The sequence below is a fragment of the Rattus norvegicus genome, chromosome 1 (genome assembly GCF_021556685.1).
Source record: "Rattus norvegicus strain SHRSP/BbbUtx chromosome 1, alternate assembly SHRSP_T2T, whole genome shotgun sequence".
Classification (NCBI taxonomy): Eukaryota; Metazoa; Chordata; class Mammalia; order Rodentia; family Muridae; genus Rattus; species Rattus norvegicus.
In genome coordinates this window covers 255490611-255514433 of record NC_141534.1, presented here as the reverse complement: position 1 = coordinate 255514433, position 23823 = coordinate 255490611, and the positions used below count along the sequence as shown (strand labels likewise).

The following is a 23823-nucleotide window of genomic DNA, read 5'->3' as shown; positions in this document are numbered from 1 at the left end:
CGCCAGCATCTGCTGTCACCTGAGTTTTTGATCTTAGCCATTCTCACTGGTGTGAGGTGAAATCTCAGGGTTGTTTTGATTTGCATTTCCCTTATGACTAAAGATGTTGAACATTTCTTTAGGTGTTTCTCAGCCATTCGGCATTCCTCAGCTGTGAATTCTTTGTTCAGCTCTGAACCCCATTTTTTAATAGGGTTATTTGTTTCCCTGCGGTCTAACTTCTTGAGTTCTTTGTATATTTTGGATATAAGGCCTCTATCTGTTATAGGATTGGTAAAGATCTTTTCCCAATCTGTTGGTTGTCGTTTTGTCCTAACCACAGTGTCCTTTGCCTTACAGAAGCTTTGCAGTTTTATGAGATCCCATTTGTCGATTCTTGATCTTAGAGCATAAGCCATTGGTGTTTTGTTCAGGAAATTTTTTCCAGTGCCCATGTGTTCCAGATGCTTCCCTAGTTTTTCTTCTATTAGTTTGAGTGTGTCTGGTTTGATGTGGAGGTCCTTGATGCACTTGGACTTAAGCTTTGTACAGGGTGATAAGCATGGATCGATCTGCATTCTTCTACATGTTGCCCTCCAGTTGAACCAGCACCATTTGCTGAAAATGCTATCTTTTTTCCATTGGATGGTTTTGGCTCCTTTGTCAAAAATCAAGTGTCCATAGGTGTGTAGGTTCATTTCTGGGTCTTCAATTCTATTCCATTGGTCTATCTGTCTGTCTCTGTACCAATACCATGCAGTTTTTATCACTATTGCTCTGTAATACTGCTTGAGGTGAGGGATAGTGATTCCCCCTGAAGTCCTTTTATTGTTGAGGATAGTTTTAGCTATCCTGGGTTTTTTGTTATTCCAGATGAATTTGCAAATTGTTCTGTCTAAGTCTTTGAAGAATTGGATTGGTATTTTGATGGGGATTGCATTGAATCTGTAGATTGCTTTTGGTAAAATGGCCATTTTTACTATATTAACCCTGCCAATCCATGAGCATGGGAGATCTTTCCATCTTCTGAGGTCTTCTTCTATTTCTTTCTTCAGTGTCTTGAAGTTCTTATTGTACAGATCTTTTACTTGCTTTGTTAAAGTCACACCGAGGTACTTTATATTATTTGGGTCTATTATGAAGGGTGTCGTTTCCCTAATTTCTTTCTCGGCTTGTTTCTCTTTTGTGTAAGGAAGGCTACTGATTTATTTGAGTTAATTTTATACCCAGCCACTTTGCTGAAGTTGTTTATCAGCTTTAGTAGTTCTCTGGTGGAACTTTTGGGATCACTTAAATATACTATCATATCATCTGCAAATAGTGATATTTTGACTTCTTCTTTTCTGATCTGTATCCCCTTGACCCCCTTTTGTTGTCTGATTGCTCTGGCTAGAACTTCAAGAACTAAATTGAATAAGTAGGGAGAGAGTGGGCAGCCTTGTCTAGTCCCTGATTTTAGTGGGATTGCTTCAAGTTTCTCTCCATTTAGTTTAATGTTAGCAACTGGTTTGCTGTATATGGCTTTTACTATGTTTAGGTATGGGCCTTGAATTCCTATACTTTCCAGGACTTTTATCATGAAGGGGTGTTGAATTTTGTCAAATGCTTTCTCAGCGTCTAATGAAATGATCATGTGGTTTTGTTCTTTCAGTTTGTTTATATAATGGATCATGTTGATGGTTTTCTGTATATTAAACCATCCCTGCATGCCTGGGATGAAGCCTACTTGGTCATGGTGGATGATTGTTTTGATGTGCTCTTGGATTCTGTTTGCCAGAATTTTATTGAGGAGTTTTGCGTCGATATTCATAAGGGAAATTGGTCTGAAGTTCTCTTTCTTTGTTGGGTCTTTGTGTGGTTTAGGTATAAGAGTAATTGTGGCTTCATAGAAGGAATTCGGGAGTGCTCCATCTGTTTCAATTGTGTGGAATAGTTTGGATAATATTGGTACGAGGTCTTCTATGAAGGTTTGATAGAATTCTGCACTAAACCGGTCTGGACCTGCGCTCTTTTTGTTTGGGAGACCTTTAATGACTGCTTCTATTTTCTTAGGAGTTATGGGGTTGTTTAACTGGTTTATCTGTTCCTGATTTAACTTCGGTACCTGGTATCTGTCTAGGAAATTATCCATTTCCTGCAGATTTTCAAGTTTTGTTGAATATAGGCTTTTATAGTAAGATCTGATGATTTTTTGAATTTCCTCTGAATCTGTAGTTATGTCTCCCTTTTCATTTCTGATTTTGTTAATTTGGACACACTCTCTGTGACCTCTCATTAGTCTGGCTAAGGGTTTATCTATCTTGTTGATTTTCTCAAAGAACCAACTTTTGGTTCTGTTGATTCTTTCTATGGTCCTTTTTATTTCTACTTGGTTGATTTCAGCTCTGAGTTTGATTATTTCCTGCCTTCTACTCCTCCTGGGTGTATTTGCTTCTTTTTGTTCTAGAGCTTTTAGGTGTGCTGTCAAGCTGCTGACATATGCTCTTTCCTGTTTCTTTCTGCAGGCACTCAGAGCTATGAGTTTTCCTCTTAGCACAGCTTTCATTGTGTCCCATAAGTTTGGGTATGTTGTACCTTCATTTTCATTGAATTCTAAAAAGTTTTTAATTTCTTTCTTTATTTCTTCCTTGACCAGGTTATCATTGAATAGAGCATTGTTCAATTTCCAAGTATATGTGGGCATTCTTCCCTTATTATTATTGAAGACCAGTTTTAGGCTGTGGTGGTCTGATAGCACGCATGGGATTATTTCTATCTTTTTCTACCTGTTGAGGCCCGTTTTTTGACCAATTATATGGTCAGTTTTGGAGAAAGTACCATGAGGAGCTGAGAAGAAGGTATATCCTTTTGCTTTAGGATAGAATGTTCTATAAATATCCGTTAAGTCCATTTGGCTCATGACTTCTCTTAGTCTGTCGACATCACTGTTTAATTTCTGTTTCCATGATCTGTCCATTGATGAGAGTGGGGTGTTGAAATCTCCCACTATTATTGTGTGAGGTGCAGTGTGTGTTTTGAGCTTTAATAAGGTTTCTTTTACGTATGTAGGTGCCCTTGTATTTGGGGCATAGATATTTAGGATTGAGAGTTCATCTTGGTGGATTTTTCCTTTGATGAATATGAAGTGTCCTTCCTTATCTTTTTTGATGACTTTTAGTTGAAAATTGATTTTATTTGATATTAGAATGGCTACTCCAGCTTGCTTCTTCCGACCATTTGCATGGAAAGTTGTTTTCCAGCCTTTCACTCTGAGGTAGTGTCTGTCTTTGTCTCTGAGGTGTGTTTCCTGTAGGCAGCAGAATGCAGGGTCCTCGTTGTGTATCCAGTTTGTTAATCTATGTCTTTTTATTGAGGAATTCAGGCCATTGATGTTGAGAGATATTAAGGAATAGTGATTATTGCTTCCTGTTATATTCATATTTGGATATGAGGTTATGTTTGTGTGGTTTTCTTCTCATTGTTTTGTTGCCAAGACGATTAGTTTCTTGCTTCTTCTAGGGTATAGCTTGCCTCCTTATGTAGGGCTTTACCATTTATTTTCTTTTGTAGTGCTGGATTTGTAGAAAGATATTGTGTAAATTTGGTTTTGTCATGGAATATCTTGGTTTCTCCATCTATGTTAATTGAGAGTTTTGCAGGATACAGTAACCTGGGCTGGCATTTGTGTTCTCTTAGGGTCTGTATGACATCTGTCCAAGATCTTCTGGCCTTCATAGTTTCTGGCGAAAAGTTTGGTGTGATTCTGATAGGTCTGCCTTTATATGTTACTTGACCTTTTTCCCTTACTGCATTTAATATTCTTTCTTTATTTTGTGCGTTTGGTGTTTCGACTATTATGTGATGGGAGGTGTTTCTTTTACGGTCCAATCTATTGGGAGTTCTGTAGGCTTCTTGCATGCCTATGGGTATCTCTTTTTTCAGGTTAGGGAAGTTTTCTTCTATGATTTTGTTGAAGATATTTACTGGTCCTTTTAGCTGGGAGTCTTCACTCTCTTCTATTCCTATTATCCTTAGGTTTGATCTTCTCATTGAGTCTTGGATTTCCTGTATGTTTTGGACCAGTAGCTTTTTCTGCTTTACATTATCTTTGACAGTTGAGTCAATGATTTCTATGGAATCTTCTGCTCCTGAAATTCTCTCCTCTGTCTCTTGTATTCTGTTGGTGAAGCTTGTATCTACAGCTCCTTGTCTCTTCTTTTGGTTTTCTATATCCAGGGTTGTTTCCATGTGTTCTTTCTTGATTGCTTCTATTTCCATTTTTAATTCCTTCAACTGTTTGATTGTGTTTTCCTGAAATTCTTTCAGGGATTTTTGCGATTCCTCTTTGTAGGCTTCTACTTGTTTATTAATGTTTTCCTGTGTTTCTCTACGGGAGTTCTTCACGTCTTTTTTGAAGTCCTCCAGCATCATGATCAAATATGATTTTGAAACTAGATCTTGCTTTTCTGGTGTGTTTGGATATTCCGTGTTTTCTTTGGTGGGAGAATTGGGCTCCGATGATGCCATGTAGTCTTGGTTTCTGTTGCTTGGGTTCCTGTGCTTGCCTCTTTCCATCAGATTATCTCTAGCGTTACTTTGTTCTGCTATTTCTGACATTGGCTAGACTGTCATATAATCCTGTGTGTCAGGAGTGCTTTAGACCTGTTTTCCTGTTTTCTTTCAGCCAGTTATGGGGACAGAGTGTTCTGCTTTCGGGCGTGTAGTTTTTCCTCTCTACAGGCCTTCAGCTGTTCCTGTGGGCCTGTGTCTTGAGTTCACCAGGCAGGTCACTTGCAGCAGAAATGTTGGTCTTACCTGTGGTCCCGAGGCTCAAGTTCGCTCGCGGGGTGCTGCCCACGAGCTCTCTGTGGTGGCAGCAACCAGGAAGATCTGTGCCGCCCTTTCCGGGAGCCTCCGTGCACCAGGGTTCCAGATGTCGTTTGGTGTTTTCTTCTGGCGTCCGAGATGTGAGTGAAGAGTGCAGTCACTTTTGGTTTCCCAGGCGTGTCTGCCTCTCTGAAGGTTTAGCTCTCCCTCCCACGGGATTTGGGTGCAGAGAACTGTTTATCCGGTCTGTTTCCTTCAGGTTCCGGCGGTTTCTCAGGCGCCGCGGTCCTCCTGCTCCTGGTCCCTCCTCCACGGGAACCCAGAGGCCTTATACAGTTTCCTCTGGGGCCAGGGATGTGGGCAGGGGTGGGCAGTGTTGGTGGTCTCTTCCGCTCTGCAGCCTCAGGAGTGCCCACTTGACTAGGCGGTGGGGTCTCTCTCCCACGGGGTCTGGGAGCAGAGAGCTGCTGCGGGCCGGGATCCGCGGATGTGGGACTCCCGGTAAACACAGGACGTGCCTGGTCCTAGAGGAATTCTGCCTTTGTGTGTTCCGAGTTCACCAGGCAGGTCTCTTGCAGCAGAAAAGTTGGTCTTACCTGTGGTCCCGAGGCTCAAGTTTGCTCTTCGGGTGCTGCCCATGAGCTCTCTGTGGCGGCAGCAACCAGGAAGAGCGCTCAGGATTTTTAATACAGTAGTAGTGTATAAACTTGTTGACATGTTCTATTACAGACATTGTGAGTTAATCGGAAGACTGTTTTTCTTTTCTTTTTTTTCTGGAGCTGGGGACCGAACCCAGGGCCTTGTGCTTCCTAGGCAAGAGCTCTAACACTGAGCTAAATCCCCAACCCCCTGAAGACTGTTTTTAAGGAATGCTATTAACATGTTAAAAAGTTGAGATTTCCTTTCTCTCTGCCTTTTCCCCTCTAAGTGTAAAAAAACATTTGTGATGGATTTTTATAATGATATGAAAAACCAGATAAATCTAGTAGAACAAAAACTCAAATTTCACTTAGAACATAAATTGCTGGAAGTCAAGAAGTATATTTGTGTAACATTTTGAATAGCACATAGAATACAATAAGTGATAGTGTAATGAGGCCACATTTTAAATATTACTTACAGCATGATGTCACTCAGTCACTTCTCTGCCTTTGGACAGCATAGGACCACATAGCCATTAAGAAGGATGGCATTACTATATATTTGGGTCAGTCTTTCTTTATGAGGATTTCTCTCATGTATTGGCTGCCAGCTTTAGTTTTGTGTCTTAATCTTTATTTACAGACTGACTCAGAGTAGGGAATTTTGTGGTTGGGTTGTGTTACTGTAGCGAATGGATAGAGCAGGAGATTCTGTTTCTTTGCCGTGGCCCATTTTGTGGGCGTGAACTGAGCAGAAGAGCTCTCATATGGAACAAGACTGTACACACATCACCATGTCCAGGTGCTTGGTTTTAGGTAAGTGTAAGGCTACCGTAGCCTTAAACACATAATAGTCTTGGATTTGAATTCCCTTTGTAGCACCTTCTTGATAATCTAGAGGGACCTCCCCAGTTTTACTGTTATTGACCAATTTTTTGTATCATTAACTTGGCAATTCTGTGGAAGTTTAAAATAATTTCTTTTTATTGATTTTAATTATATTTCAAAATTAATTTTGCTACTGGTTTAAAGGAAATAATTTACATTTTCTAGATGACTCCAGTGGATTCTCACCACAGTGAGTCTAGTTAAGATCCCTAATCGACTCATCTGTCTGGTTGTATTTTCTTTACTTATACCGGTATGCTATAGCTTACGTGTGTAAGCTGTGTCTTAGTGCTCCATGCTTTCTTCTTTCTCCTCTGATGTTCTAAGCAGCCTCATCATTCCTGTGCTATGTTCTCTTAGCTCATCCAAAACCATCATTTATCGTCCCTTGGTACAGCAGCCCCACATTTTATGTTTACATAAAGGGACAAGGAAATCTCTTCTTTGATGACATTTTATATTGCAGGGTAGAAAGGACATTTGTGTGTAAGTATGAGTCCGGGGGCTTCTGATTGGAGGAACAGCATAATGAAATTCCTAGATAGCAGGTTTAATATCAGTTCCCCTCTGCTCTATGGCTTTTATTACCAGCTGTATCAAACAAGGCAAGATTATGTTTAAATGTTATCATGAAAAGTTATAGTCAGCAGTATTTGTGATATTTATTGGCAAATTTGTTAACATAAGAGGGAAGTGATTTTCTTATCTTAAAACTTCTTCTGCAGGGCTAGAGATTATGTCACATATACATGTAGATTTAAATATAAAAATTTCAAATTTGATTTGAATTTCCCAGAGAAACAGAACCTAATAAGATAGTCACATATTTACTATTTCTATATATATAAAAATTATGTATATATATATACACAGATATACATATGTATATACATACATATGTGTATATGCATGTATATATAAATATAAAATTATGTATTATGTATATATAAAATATAAGTGATTATATATTTTTATATGTTACATATATTATATACATTCATAGGGAATAATTTATTAAGGGAATTTGCTCACATGATTATAGAGGCAAAGGAATGCCATGACAGGCTGTCTCCAAGTTCAAGGCTTTGGGATACTGGTATCGTGTTTTAGTTTAACTCTGAAACCTTAGGACCAAGGAAGCCAAATGTGTAATTATCAGTTTGAAGATGAGAAGAGGGGAGGATGGAAAGAGAGAAGGAGGAGCAAAAAGTGAAGAAAGGGAGTTGGGGGAGAAAAAGGGGAAAGAAAAAGGGAGAGGACAAAGAAGGAAGGGGGAGGGAGGGACAATGAATTGCTTTTTCTCGGCTCCTTTTGTTCTGTGAAGGTCTCCGGCCAATCTGATGGCACCTGCCCATGTCCAGGGCAGGCCTTCCTCATTCACTATGGTCAGACTTACGTTCCAGCCTCTCTTGGAAACATTGTCATAGACATACCCAGAGTTAGCACTTTACTATTTCCCTAGGTATTTATACTAACTAGTCAAGTTAGTATCTGACCCTTCATCTAGTTACACACTTAAGTAACTGATGAATAAAACCTCTGTTATCCTCTCTTTATATATATATATATATATATATATATACTCAAAGCAGTGAGCATTGTAACTACTGAAGCACACTTGGTGGGAATTTTTGTTTCAGAAGTAGAGTGTACATTAATCCAACCTCTCTTAATTCATAATGGTGGTTTGAGTTTGAGAATAAATTAATGAAATCAGAGTTCATTTAAAAATATTTTCAGAAACTTTATGTAGGACAGGGATTCTCAGGTTTGTGAGAGTAAAGATTTCTTTGCTAAGAATCAAGTAATAGAACTTCTTTGTAAAGTAAAAGGCATTCCTAGCTACTTATATCCTGTATGGATGGGGAATGAGTAATCAAAGGAACTCAACTTAATTTGAAGCGGAATTTACTAAGTGCACATTGCATACTATTTTTGGTTCCACTCACAAATACTGTACCATGTGAACTTTAGTACTCCATAGTCAGGCTTCCTCGTGCTTCTGTGTCAGTTGTCCCCTTTCACCAGCCAGACCTCTAGTGAGTCAGCTTGCCTGGCTCATCTGTAGTCTGTAACTTTAATTTTTTCAAACCTTATTTTTAATGATGGTTTTTAAACACTTTATCCTCCCTTTTAGCTCACCACCCACCAGAGGTGGTGGAAAAGAAAGGATATGGGGAAAGTGGACCTGTTTAGAAATGGTTCTTTGGAGCAGCTCCCATCTGTGTTGTCTGGAAATTTGCAGTTAAGTTCACAGGTTAGCAGGCAGCGGCAGCTCAATCCACTTGCAAACACCTCACTGATAGGAGCACAGTCTGGTTCAGTAGAGTTGGGTTAGCAACAGCAGTGACACTACCTGGCAGAGATAGCCAGGCCTCAGCTGTCGGGAGAGGAACCAAGAGGAACATCAGGAGAAGTTCCCAGCTGTGCCCTTTTCAGGGAAGCGCTGCACAGCTAGCTGTACCAGCAAGCCAAGCTCTGTCTCTGTCACTCTGTGGAGTCCTATTTATACCCTCCAAACAGCACATGAGCTCCTAGGGTCTTGCCTCAGCACTTGTGCCTGTCTCAGCTCACATTACTCTGCCAATCAGCCCGAGTTTGCAGAAGCAGCAAGAAACTGCAGCACACCACAGAAGGTTTTTGGTGCATTTCTTTCTATGGAGTCCCAATAAATGCAGTTTCAACTAAACAGTGTAAGGCCGACCAATACATGGGTGTTGTTAGCAAAGAATCCTTCATCATGTGTTCTTTCATATGCTTACTTTAGCAGAGCATCATCTCTCCTGTGTCTGCTTTAGTCACACATTCCTTCACGAGTCTGCATTAGTCTTTCACCTGTGTCTGCTTCAGATAAACATTCCTTTGTGTGTTTGCTCCAGAAAAAACACCATGTAACCGACTTTATGAAGAGCCCTTAAGTTTCCACTTCTGTAGTCCATGACTGTGAACGGCATACTGAATACTGTTGGGTCAGTGACATCAGATCATGAGTAATTTGCCATAATACAATGATGCTATATTTACCTTGATCATTTATTTCCTTTTCTTCTTCTGTGATAGTTAGGAGCTGCAAGGGCAAGAGCACTAGAAGGAACTGTGTCATTCATCAATTTCTCTGACTAGTTAAACATGGAAAACTGTGAAAGTGTAATGTACTTTTTCTAAGGTGGACGCTCTTTCTGTACTTTCCTTTGTAGTACAGTGGCTCCAAATATCCTAACGCTGTGATCCTTTACTGCAGCCCTGATGCTGTGCTGACTCCAACCATAAGTTTATCATTGCTACTTCATAACTGTACATTTGCTAATGCTATTAATTGTAATGAAAATACCTATATTTTTTGATGGTCATAAGAAACCCTGTGAAAGGATCATAGGGGTCGCAGCCCACAGCTTGAGAATCTGGTTTAGTACATGTGGTGTGTAGTTTTTTCTTCCCCACTCTAGCTCCAGGCATACCGCACTACCATCCCCACCCAGGTGCCCTTGGGTCCAAGGATGAAACACAGACAGACAGACAGTCAGACAGACAGACAGACAGACAGACAGACACACTCTCTCTCTTACACACACACACACATACACACACACACACACACACACACACACACACACACACACACACACACACACACTAACTTATTTTAATATGTGTTAGCTCAATGACCGGGGTCTTTTAAGCTTTTTTAGGCTATCGTGTCCTTTTTTCTCACTCCCAGCTCAACACCTCTAATTCTGTCCTCACTTAGTTGCCCAGTTACCTGCTCCTTGTTCATCCCCCTAAATCTGCCCTCAGCTTAGTTTTCTGGTCACCTTCCTGTTACCCCAGGCCCAGTACGGGAAATGACTGATGGCCACTCTGCCCAAGATCTCACATGGCTGATGGCTCTTTCTCCCTCAGAAGTATGCTGAAATTTCTCTCTTCTCCCTTGTGTCTGCTAACCTGCCTGTGAGGAAAACTGGAAGTCCTGCCTATTCTGCCCAGCTCATTGACTCTAGCATCTTTATTGATGGATCAAGAACCAATTGTGGAACAGGTCTTCAGGGTTCACACACAGATTCCTGATGAGAGCATCAGAACCACACCCTACAAGTACAAGTAACAACTCATTCAAAGTTCTCATGTTTCTCACTTTATCTAAGGAAGTCTTCCTCCAATAAATTAACTTTTCTTTCTTGTTGTAAAAGTAATGCATATGCATTGAAGAAATCTTGGCCAACTCTCTGTACCAAGAGATAGATAAATTTAGCTCCCTATACTACAAGTTTCTCATCCATATATTCAACCAACTGAAGATCAAAAATATTAAAAAGTAAACACCATATCCGCACTGAATGTGGATAGCATTTTTCTTCTCATTATTTCCTAAACAACACAATGTCATGCAACTATTTACATAGCTTACTCTGTACCAGACATCAGTTAGCTTTCACTGCCATCATAAATGCCAACACAATGTGCTTACCACAGAAATACCTTCATTTATTTTTCCATACTGAGAGTTCAGAGTCCAAATTATGTTTTGAAAATTCTGTTGGAAGGGCAACTTCTTGCTTGATTCGCATTATGGATGGTTATGAATATAAGAAGTTAAGAAGTTGAAGAGTTAGGGCCGATGTCGCTACTTTTATCACATCCCTCTCATAAGAGCCATCAGTTTTTTCAGAGACAGGCTCTCTCAGTCAACAGACTCTCACTAGATTATGTCTGTAAAGCTTCTACCACTTTCCAATATTGCCACTCATTAAGCTTTCAACAGATGGCCACTTGAGTACTTGAATCATAAGTGTAATTAATTAGAGATTATCAGAAGAGGTTTTATATATAGATGATATGCATATATAATACCATTTTATGTAAGTGATTCAATAATTCTTGGATTATTGGTATTCATAGGGAATTTTGGAATTCCTGATTATTACTAAGAATAGCTATTCATGTATTTTTGTATTTTTGCATATTTAAAATAACCAAATATGTGTGCTGTTCTAGATATATTAAAATTCTGTGTTGAAAAGAGAAGATGGTGGATGACACACATGTTTGGAATGCTAGAATATCTGGGACAGAAGTCGCAGTAGAGTGTAGCTATTCAAGATATGGGTGATTGCAGGAAAACATTAGTTTTAGTAAGAAATGAAGGAAGGAAACTTTGGAAAACAGAAGCAGAGTCTGGAGGGCTTGGCCTCCCAGTGTGAGTGCAACTTCCGAGGAACCATGGATTAAGACAAAGAGAGAACCTGGAAATTCCCACTGCTCTTTCAACAATAGATAAGTGAGGGGATCAAGGAGGAAGGGAAGGGAAGAAAAATGAAGGGGAGGGAGACAGGGAGGGAGGGAGGGAGAGAGGGAAGAGGTCTGAAGGAGATCCTCTTAGGACTCAACCAAAACAGAGTGTCGAGAAGCTCTTTTAAAAGATCCTGAGTTTTCCAGTTGAGCATTGAATACTGGTCCAATTCCATTTTTATTTCAGCTTGTGTTCCTTTTAATGTTTCTATCTTCTAATTGAGTTCAGTTTTCAAAGCTGGACTTACCATTTCATTCTTTCGGCCTTGTATTTGTATTTTCTTGGACATCACCCATGTGTTAATTGTTATTCTCAGGGTTCAGTGAAGTATTTTTGTCTTTCTTAAAGCCCTTGAATTCTTTAATAAAGTTTATAATTTTTTCTTTCTGATTCTGTATCCTGAGCAGTTTTCACTCTTGGCGTGATATTAGAATATTAGCAAATACAAAAAAAATGCTATCAGAACATATAAAAAGGGATATTCTCACCCACATATTATCACCAGGGATGGAGGCTTTTGTAATTCAAGAAAATTTGTTTGGAGTGAATAAATCTTTCAGCACCCATACTGAGTGACAAGCTCAGCAGTGCTCCTGTCTTCCTCAGTGGGTTTTGTACAGCTTAGGACAGAGACTGAGTTAGGTTTCTTTTTACTGATCTGTGGTAAGCACTGTCACGGGAAGGGGAAGGAATTAAGAAATTATACTTCCTACAGAGAATTTGTAGTCACGAAATGCAATTAATAGAAGTCTTTGCATTTATAAGATGCCTTAAATTTTATACTTAAATTGTTATTTAAAACACTGAAATCCACCAAGAAAATAATAAAGGAATATAAAGAAGAAATATATAAATGTATAAAGAAGAAACATAACTGACAGTGAATTGTGTGGGACAATGTTAATCAACAGAATGAACATTCATAAATATGTAAATAAACACTCTGTATCCTAGATGAGGCAGCCGTGTGGCTTTAGCAGCGAAGGTAGGTCCTTTCTCTCATAGCTCACTCTGGGAACACAGAACAAGTGTCACAGGGCTGTATTCTAACTCCAGCCTGAAGATTACCTTTCAGTATGTACACAAAATGGAGAAGACTGGGTCAGAACTTCACAGTGTTCCAGGAGGTAGCGATCTAGTGTGAGTCCTAGATTCTACACCAAGGTGGGTCTGGTACCTCTGTCACACAACCATAAGGGATCCCTTGGAGGTAAGGGTGCTTGTGCCCTGTCCCCATGAGTTACTGCAAAGAATCAGGCCCTGTCTTCTCTAGAAGGGAGTTGCTTACAGATGCTACATTCCCTGCCTGGGCCTTTCTCCTTCATTGTGCACTTCTCTCATGTAGTAGGCAATCTCACTGCAGTAGGCCAGCTTTGGGCTTTGGGCTGTTGTCTATGCTCCCCCTCAGGTTCACAGGCTAGTCTTAGCCTAGAGCGTCTGCCTCCTGGCTGCTGAGAGTACCTTAGGTTATCGATTACACTTCTCCACCTCTTTCTCTTTTCATTCTTTTTGACTGGAGCTGCTTTATCTCCTCCCTCTGTCTTTATTGTTAGCTTCATCTTCTGTTTACTTTTCCTCTTCTAATTTTCGATTTAATCTAATACTAACTGCTAGTCTTACTCTGTTCATTTCCCTTCCATTTCCACTCGGAATAATTAATATCTTAGTGTATACTATACTACCCTTGGTCTTTGGTTCTCCTCAAATGTTTTGAGTTGAAGAAGTGACTGCTTTTTTTTTTTTCTTTTGGTTCTTTTTTTCCGGAGCTGGGGACCGAACCCAGGGCCTTGTGCTTCCTAGGCAAGCACTCTACCACTGAGCTAAATCCCCAACCCCAGAAGTGACTGCTTTTAATTAGCTATTACTGTGTCTTTGTAGTGAGACCCTCCATGGTAGGTATACTTACTTACACAGGTATTTTTCAACATTTGGAACGGTGCTGAGGTGCAAGCCTAGTACGCTGAGCATGTGAGTCGGAGGGTTAGCTCCTCAGCTACACTCCCAATCCAGTGTAATAACACCTCAAACCTACAACAACCTAGTCACACTTGAGTACTGCAGACACTACTGATTGAATATAGGTGATTTTTAAAAATTCAGACCATGGCCTAATCCCAGATATGCTTACACGCATGTCTGAAGTACATGTGTGCTGTACCCATGGAGACTGGAAGAAGGCATCAGATCCCTCTGGAATTGGAGCTACAGGTGGTTTTTGGCAGCCATGTGGATGGTGAAAGTTGGGTGCAGGTCTTCTGGAAGAGAAGTTAGTGCTCTTAATTGCTAAGCTATTGCTCTTGCCCCATAACTCTGAATCATAGTGTTCTCAGTTCTCCAAGTAAAGGCTAGTAGATTGGATTAGAAAGTAGGACCCAGGAAATATACCTCATTGGCAAAGACAAACAACCTTAGTATGAAAAATGGGAAAAGATATTTTAAACTAATGAAATTAGAGAGCGAGCAGATGTAGCAATACATATGACAAATTAGACCTCAAACTTGGAAGAGAAAGAAGATGATTTCATTTTGTAAATTCCATCATGAAGATGTTGTAACTCTTAATATCTGTGCATTGAACATCAGTGCACCTAATTTCACTAAGCAAAAGGTGCAGATCCACCACACCACAGCGTTAGTAGGAGACTTCAGTACCTTATTCTCATAAATGAAGAACCCATCTTTGAAAAAGTAAACAAGAGGACTCAGAATTCTGGAACAAACTAATAAATTTACGTACACATTTGACCTACCAAAATTAAACCAATGAGATTGAAATAAATTAAAAAAAAACTTCCAACACAAAAGAAGGCCCAGTCCCCAGTGGATTCATTGCTAATTTCAGCCAGCCTTTAAAGAATTCACACCAATGCTTCTGAAACTACCCCACTGAGTAGAAAGGAAAGGGATAAAGCTGAACTGGAAAAGTTCACAGCCAACAAAGAAAATTATAGGTTTATCTCCATGATGAACATAGATGTAAAAATTCTCAATAATTTGCAAACCAAGTGCTCCTTATGGCCTCGCAGTAAATCTTCCTTCTCACCTCCAGTCCTTCCTTTGCTGTCTTAGAACTAACACTTGTCCCTAAAGAATGATGGAATGAAGTAGTCATGTGTGTGACTTCTTTGAGTGAGCATAGTATTGTTGTCTTTTGTTGCGTTTTCACTTGATATCCACTCATTGCATGGAGAGTCTACAATTCATTTATTCACTGGAGGAGTTAGATTGTTTTGTTTTATGGGACATGTCGATTAACTTTACAAAAAAACCCTTGGTCTATTTTCCAAGCCGGCTAAAGCACTTGGTATGTGTGTGAGAATTTTGGTTTCTTCACATCCTAACCAGCAGCTGGTACTGTCAGTCTTAATCTTAGCTATTCTTATGGGTGAGTAATGGTATTCTCATGGTTTTAATTAGCATTTCTCCCCTTATAATTTATAGTCTAATTAGGAAAAGAATATTTTTCAGTATTCTATTTAAGAATATAATATGTCTTTCCACCTGTTCAATTATGTCATTAGATAACATTTTATCATTTTCTTCCTATGATGTTTGTACCGATCTGTTCTTTAATGTTTTGGTTTTATTGATGTCAAGGGGGCAATTTTCTTTTCTTTTCTTTTTTAAAATAGCTTTTCCAGTATAGAGAGAACTATATATTTAGCTCAAGTATTTTCTTTAACCAATTTTTTGGGTGCTTTATTTCTTTCTATGTTTTTTTCTTTCAAGTTGCATTTATTGTTTTAGTGGAGCCATTACTGTGTTCATGAGAAGGCACTGTAGGGTTGGATTTCCATATTCTTTCTGCTGGTGCAAAAAGTTCCAGACAGCTGTCGATGGGACAGAAGCAGGGAAGTTAGATTACAGGAGGATGTGATGGTTGTGCTTCTGTTTCAAAATTCCTGGGAGCTGTGGGTGGACCTGCAAGAGGGCGTGGTCAGCGCACAGATACTTTTTCTTGTTATTTTTGACTTACTTGTGTGTGTGGGTATGCATATGAGAATGCACGTGTCCATATAGGCGAGGGGTTTTGAATTCCATGGAGCTGGAGTTCCCAGCAGGTTAATGTAGGTTCTGGGAACTGACCTCAGGTCCCCTACAAGTTTGGAATGTACTTAGCCACTAAGCTATATCTCCAGCCTTAGATTTCTTATTTCTAGTAGCTCATTTCTTTAGTAAAATTTCTTGTGCTTTTAAAAAATGATGTACCTTATTTTAAGTCAAAGACATAGTTCATTTTATTTATTCTCTAAACTTCTACCATTTTTCTTACAATTTCTTAAAATCTCTAATATAGTTATTGTAAAATATCTTGAACACACACAATATTATATATATATTAATTAAAATGGTACATATTTATTATTTTAACCATTTTCTTAGCAAAATTTGTAGGTAATATTTCACTAATATCTTCTCTCACTAATATTTTCTCAATTTTTTATGGCTAAATTAGAAATACAATCTATGGATATAACATCATTGGTCTATTTTGATTATATATAATATATATATCATATATATATATATATACAGAAAAGCTCATTTATCTGTGTCTTGCTAAATTTTTATGTGGATTTTAATTTATTGTTCTTTTTTAATTAATTTAAAATATTTTTAATTTAATTTAAAATGTTTTTAAAGTTTCAGTTTTTTCAATTGAATATTTTCTAATTCTTCTCTCTTTTATCCCAGCCTTCCCCTTCCTCTACTCTTAGTACCCCTTTCACCTCCCCTCCTCCCCACATTCACTCCTCTTCCATTTCCTTCTGAAAAGAGCGTCCTCCAAGGAATATCAACTGAACACAGCAGTTACAATAAGACTAGGCACAAGCCCTCTTATCAAGGTTGGATAAGACAGCCTTGTAGGAGGAAAAAGGCCCCAAAAGCAGGCAAAAGAGTCAGGGACAGCCCTTGCTCCCACTGTTAGCAGTCCCACAAGAACACCGAGCTACACAAACATAACATACATGCGGAGGACCTAACTCAGACCCATACAGGCTCTATGATGTTGTTTCAGTCTCTGAGCCCTCTGAACCCTGCTTAGATGATTCTGTGGACCATCCTCTTCTGGTGTCCTTGATCCATCTGGTCCCTACAGTCCTTTCTCAGCTTCTTCCTCAGGCTCCGTCTGAGCTCTGCCGAGTGTTTGCTATGGGTCTCCATGTCTACTCCTATCAGTTGCTGGATGGATGATCACCAATTTATGAATATAGCAGAATTTATTAGGACTCCTTTCATTGACTTTATTTTCCTTTTTGCCAGTGGTGCTGGTTCTATCCTAAGTCTCTGGACTCTCCAGCATCTGGTTCCTGGCCATCCAGGCAGTCAATGTTAGGAGTGAACTGCCTCTTGTGGGCTTAAAGTTGGCCCAGTCATTGGTTGGTCACTTATACAAGTTGTGTGCCTTCATTTCCACAGCACGTCTTACAAGCAGGGCCGGTTGTGGGTTGAAGGTTTTGTGGCTGAGTTGGTGCTCCAGTCCTACCACTGGACGCCTTGCCTGGATACCCAAGATGGCAGCTCAGACTCTGTGTCATCCTGGAATAGGAATCTTAGCCAGTGTCATCCACATAGATTCCAGGGACTTTCCACTGCACTAGGTTTCCACATCGTTCCTTCTCCACCTCATGCTGCCCAGTTCCAGTCATCCCTTCCAGTACTCCCTCCCTCCCTCCCTCCCTACCACGCCTGCCTCAGTCCACTCTCAAAGTATTCTGTGGGAGGTGGAAATAGCTAATCTTGTTTTTTATACTAATGGTAGCCATGATTATGGCAGTCATGATTTAAGTTATAATTCATTGACTAATGAGCTTCTCTGTCCTTTTACATTCATTACATTTACTTCTTTGGTGAATCTTCTGTTTCTTTTTTGAAGTGTTTAAGGAGATTTATTTTATATGTATGGGTGTTTGATTGCATATATGTGTGTGTCACATACATGGTTATGAGCTGCCATTTGGGTGCTTAGAATCAATCATGAATCCTCTGAAAAAGCAGTCAGTGTGCTTAACCTTTGAGCCATCTCTCCAGCCCTTCTGTTTCTTTAGATTGCTTTTTTTCCTTTTTTATGGTATCGTTAATATGTGGCTCAATTGTTAAGATCTCTACATGTCAGGGAATAGCAATATTTTATCATGTTTGTTATAAAAATATTTTAGGTCTTTTATAATTTGTTGCTTAGTCATCTTTATGTTCAATTTTATGTTTTCCTTCTTCTCTTTTGATCTTTAACCAGGTTAGCTGGTGGGGCTTACTCTTCTGTCCCTAGGTTAGCTGGTGGGGCTTACTCTTCTGTCCCTAGGTTAGCTGGTGGGGCTTACTCTTCTGTCCCTAGGTTAGCTGGTGGGGCTTACTCTTCTGTCCCTAGGTTAGCTGGTGGGGCTTACTCTTCTGTCCCTAGGTTAGCTGGTGGGGCTTACTGTTCTGTCTCTAGGTTAGCTGGTGGGGCTTACTGTTCTGTCCCTAGGTTAGCTGGTGGGGCTTACTGTTCTGTCACTAGTATCTTCAGTTCAGAATCAGCTTTTACTGTAGTGTTCGGGGCTCCTACTTTTTGATGATGTTGTAGAACGGAGCACATTGTCCACGGGTCATGTGGCCTACCTGTATTTTAAGAGGCATTACTCTATTGAACTTCTTGTTCCATAGCTTCTCCCTTTCTCCTTGCTATTTCCCAGCATCAGTTGTATCTGCAAGTGGGCACAAACCATTTTTTCCTTCAACTTTCTTTTTTTAATTAATGAGTCTGGTTCTAGTTTTCAGTGCCTCAGAGAGAATTTTTATACTACATTATCTCTAAGTAGGCAAACTGCTACTCTGACTGTGATCGATTTGGCAGCTATGACAGTCCTGGCAGACCTTTCTTAGTTGTGACTTTCCCAACCAGTTGTTGTAAGTAAGGCTCAGCTATCCTGTCATTGACAGGTAGACAGCAGTATTTGCATTGCTTTTATCTTGGGATTAATTTTATTATTCATCATTTTGTAGACTGTCAAAATTGAAGGAACAATGTTCCGTTCTTTTGATTAAACAATAAGATACTGAATGTGAAAATACTTTATAAATGAAAGAATAAATAAATGAAGTGGTTTCTTGCTGCAGAAATGTGAATGTGGTCAGACAGCTTTCATTTTATACAGTGTTACTGTTCATCAAAACTATGTAGCATATGTACTTGGCACATAGTGAATATTCAATAGATACTAGGTTTTACTGTTTTCATTTACTGTGCTTTTATAGGATTTTTCTCAACATATTTCAAAACAAAGTTTTACTTGGATAGATCAGTGTTTTTCAGGTACTAAAGCCTTTCTTTTTTTTTTTTTTAAATCGCAGTTAAAACTATGTAGCAAAGCAGAAACATTCAGAAACATCTTAAGTTCTGCTGTTAACTTGTAGTAATTTTATGATGAATCTCCCACTACTCTAAACCTTAGGTTCCTTGTCTTTTGAATATGTTTAGAGATTGGTAAAATAAAGTACAAATAACCACATACTTCCTTGGAAAACATCAGAAAAATACTCACATAGGAAGTATTGCCCCTGATCTTTGGGCCAAACATTTTGAATTTTATGAAGACATAGTACCATTACATGGACATTACTTGGTATTGGAATTCTTTTACTTATCCTCAAATGAAACTGGAAACAGAAATTATATGTTAGTTTTCATATTTAGAATGAGCTTATTTTAGTTTTCAATACAATGTAATGTTGGGAATATAAGGAAATGGAGTAAACCACTTGTAAGCAGTGGCAAGGCATTAGTCTACTATCTGGAGATTGAAAACACATGAACAGAATGTGTGAAAACACATTTCTTCCATTACCTTTTAATTCTTATGTAAAAAGATGACAAGACTTCGGGGGAATTGAGCTTGAACTGACCTGGACACTTCTCTGAGGACTGTCTCTCATAGTACCAGAAGATGTTGGACAGGCAAGCTGCCAACAGAGAAAAGCCATCTCTCAATAGTCTTATCTAGATGGAAACACAATGACAACCATGGCAGAATAGCTCCGGGGTGCAGTAGTGGTATTCATATCTTGACTGTAACCAACAGCTACGTAATTGGCTTAAGGCATCCTCAATAGAAGGGAATTCATGCCAGCTACTGTAAACTTAGCCAGCTGCTGGTGCCTTGTAAGGTCCTAGAGGAAAACTTACAACTGCCACATCTGAAAACTAGTACAGTTTCTTATTTCATTCCAAGTATACTCACTAATAAGTATAGCTCTCACCTTTATCAACGAATCTTCCTTTTGCTGCAGATGGAGACCATTAAAAAAACCCTTAAGTGGTCAAAATGAACAGAACTGACCATGGGATGCCCAAGCTCAGCTGACCTATCTGCAGTGCAACCTGTATACTGACGGCTCAGTGTGGAAGAGGGGCAGAAAGGTTAATAAGTTCCAGATGACTGGGGCATCTTCTGTGAGATAATGTCATGTATAGATGCCAGGGAAGCTGCACCCATGAAATCCCAAATATATGGTTGCCTAAAATGAGACCTGCAAGATGACACTACTGGTTGACATGACAGTGTGTAATGGTGGAAATCCACAAGCCGCTACATGAAGAGCTTTGGTAATTTATGGCTGCCTTGAGAGTGAGACTCAGTGTTCTCTAGGAACAAGCCTCCTACATATATAGTCAACAATAATTAAAGTCTAGAATTTGAAAGAGAGTGAGCACAAAAGGAAGTGGAGGGAGGAAAGCGAGGTATGGATTGATGTAAATACACTACACATATACGATATCTAAGTAAACTTAAAGATGGAGATGCAGTCGGCATTGTAAACAAGTGTAAGGAATTGAGCATAGGCTATACTGAATGGCTCCCCAAGTTCTTATTGACTTAATGCTCAAACACTTGCTTTCACTGAAAGTACAAGTCAGTTTTGGCTTAAAGTTCTAAACCAGTAAAGAATGATCATGGTTGAATATGTGCATATTTAATTTAATTATAACTGAAAAGATGGTAGTCAAGTTTGTGATCTGTAGATGGTAGCAAATAACACATTGGGCTAGCATATGGCATTTGAAAGAAATCTGTAACAACTATATATATAAAATGCAGAAATAAATGTTACTTATTTGAATATCTTTAATACAAATTAAATAAGTAAATAATGTTCTGTGTAATAAACTATTTTCTCTTTTAAAGTTTTTCCTGTATATCAATTATTATTCCGTGTGTGTGTGTGTGTGTGTGTGTGTGTGTGTGTGTGTGTTGTATGTGTTTATGTTGTTATTTGAATAAGAAATGTGCCCAAAAACTCATCTACTTATGGCCCTGCTTGGGAAGGTTATAGAATGGTTAGGAGGTGCAGCTTTGCTGGAGACAGTAGTCACTGGGGGCAGGCTCTGAGGATTTATAACTTGTCCCATTTCCTATTTTCTGTTTCCTGTACTCGGATAAAATGTGACCAACCAGCTTCCTGCTCTGGCTGCCTGCTGCCATGTCTTCTCAACATTATGGACTCTCCTCTGAAACTGTAAGCAAAATAAACTCTTCCATGGAACAACAAACTAAAACAGTAAACTTTGTCCTTATGTGTCCATTACATGAAAACTTTTAAAGAGCTAATTTTAAAAAGATAGGTGTAATTTTCATAGAGCCATATACTGTCAGTGTGATTAGAAAAGAACAGGAGGCAAGAGAAAAGAATGTAAGTACAAAGCTTCCATGCCGGTCACTCACTGAAAGCCCTGTATTGGCAGTTCACATAGAGAGCCAGTCAAGGATGTTGTTTTTATATATTTTAGGTATTCATGCTTGGCATTTTTTTTCAAAATAAAGTTTAGGATTATGGACTGATCTTTTTCCTAAGTTGATGAAAGTTTTGTATGTAAATTCTAGAATGAGTGATTTGTAGGAATTGGTTACATCTTGAAAGTCTTCCTTAGTTTGTAAAAGAAGAAGTCCTTTTAATTAGCTTTATCTGTAATGCTTCTGTTTTCCTGAGTTGAGAAGCAGTTTCTGTATTTCCTGCACTTAGGATAATGGCATCACATCAAAACATAATTTAAAACATTGCTTTGGACAGTAAACTCAACACAGACAACATTTAGGTCTGGTTGAGGTTGTTGCTATATAAGGTTGAGGTAGGAATAGGGCTGAGGTCTAGGTATATTCCAGAAGGTACGCCAGGAAACTCAGTGAAGCTGTTTGGTGAGGGGCTTTTCTGACACTTATATGTTTAGTCTGCAACAAGTTTACTAGTTTTGGCTTGTTCTGAAACTAGCATGAGAACTTTCCAAGTCCTTTAGTTCATTTCTAATGTATTTTGAAATATTTCTGCTTCTGTCCCCAGCTAACTAGATGTAAAGAGACTCTGAAAAGAAAGTGGATTAAATATTTTACTAATAATGTCAGCACAAAGGAACAGAAGAAAGCTGAAAACACTGTTTGTAGACACAATGGAGATAATCTAACTAAAAGTTGATCAAAAGTTAAATTTTTGAAGAATTTGAAATGTTGGGTTCATATATTTTTCAGGAACTTACTAAATATTTATATAATGGCTTGAAACAATTACTTGTACTATTTAAAAATATGAACACAGAAGGTTTTGAAACTGAAAATAAAAGAAAATATTACAGTGCAGATTAATTTTAACTGATTTTAGTTTCTATCTTATTCTCTTTATTATGAACAAATATATAATCTCACATGAATATATTCAATATATGTGTACATATCAGTGTGTCAGTGCACATATATATGAGTGGATTTTCAAAATGTTTGGGTTGTTAAACATATGCAGTTTAAAACCCTTTAGACCAAGAGCAACTGTGAGATCTTTTGTCCTTGAAAGCATCATGGAAAGTGGATATGAATAGACATTCTTGTGTTCAACAAAGATGTTTTGGGATTCTGTGCTTAGCATATATTACTTGGATATACCTTGGGTAAACTATTTAATTTCATTCCTATTTTTAAATAAAGAAATATTTGAGGATAATATTAAGTAATATCAAATGTTTTTCACAGAAAGCTGTGCTCTCTCGCACAGAATGCTGGTATTTATTATCACAAATAGTTGCTCACCTCTATTAATCAGTAAGGCTATGTTTCAGATACTATCACCATAGAGAGTGAAAAGAGCTGGATGAATTTAAACATAGATTTGACCTTTTAAAATTGTATCTATTTATTTATTTTATGGTTATGAGTGGGATGCAGAGGTAGAGAGATTGAGATTGTACCAGCGTATAAGCCCAGAGCTGGGGTGTACAAGTCAGAGGACAGCTCTTGTAAGTCAGTTCTCTTCTTCCAGTGTGGGTTCGAGGGTCATCAGGCTTGTGCAGCAACATTTATACACAGGATTAGAAGATCCACACTGGATCTGACCTGAAAGCTCTTTCCTGTGATCTAGCTTCCATTGTTCCAGAAGATACCATGAGGTATCTTCCAGAGGAGGGAGGCAATTAAACATTCCCACCCAGCTGCAACACCAAGAGCTCGACAGTCACCAGCCATGCACAAGTAAAGGTGCAAGACTCACTCAGATGTGAGAGGCATCCGACCAACAGCTGTCTTAAGGCCTTCTCAGTGGGAAGAATATCACGCTTGATACTAGAAATCTAGTTCCATTTACAGTGCAATAAGGTCAAGGATCTTAGAAAAGAGTATAGTTCCAACACTTTGCTAGACAAGCATAGTTCCTAATAATTTGATTATCTATTCATCCTTTGCTGAATATCCAGGTTGGTTCCATTTCCTTGCTATGCTAAATAAATCAGCTATAAACATGGATATGCAAGTTTCTCTGTGGTAGGACAGGGAGTCATTTGGGTATATGACCAGAAGTGGAGTACCTGGGTTATATGACAGCTCAATTTTATAGAAATATTTTTTGAGGAACCTCCAAACTTATTTCTATAATAGTTGTACCTTCAGTGAATAATGTTCCTCTTTCTTTATATCCTCTCTAACATTTGTTTTTAGATTTCTTTGCTGATACCCAAGTCTTAATGAATGGGGCCAGGTGGTATCTCAAGGTTGTTTTAATTTTTTTAATTTAATTTTATTTATAACTATGGATATCAAACACTTTAAAATATTCATTGGTAATCCTTCCTTCCTTCCTTCCTTCCTTCCTTCCTTCCTTCCTTCCTTCCTTTGTTTTGGAAATCTGTTTATTCAATTATTAGCTCATTTGTTGAGTGGCAATTTTAGTTCCTTGGTATTTAACTTCTGCAGTAGTTTGTAAATT

General features: G+C 38.7%; 1 protein-coding gene across 22 annotated transcripts in view; it reads left to right on the top strand.

The window, feature by feature from the left end:
- The window catches only part of Hpse2 (heparanase 2 (inactive)), a 705780-nt gene that overhangs the window by 132402 nt on the left and 549555 nt on the right, over positions 1–23823 (top strand). For 3 of the 22 annotated variants that reach the window (XM_087578378.1, XM_087578394.1, XM_087578389.1), the window contains exon 4: positions 21039–21099. In XM_087578378.1, coding sequence (XP_087434504.1) covers positions 21039–21099 — 61 coding nt within the window. 22 annotated transcript variants of the gene reach the window in all.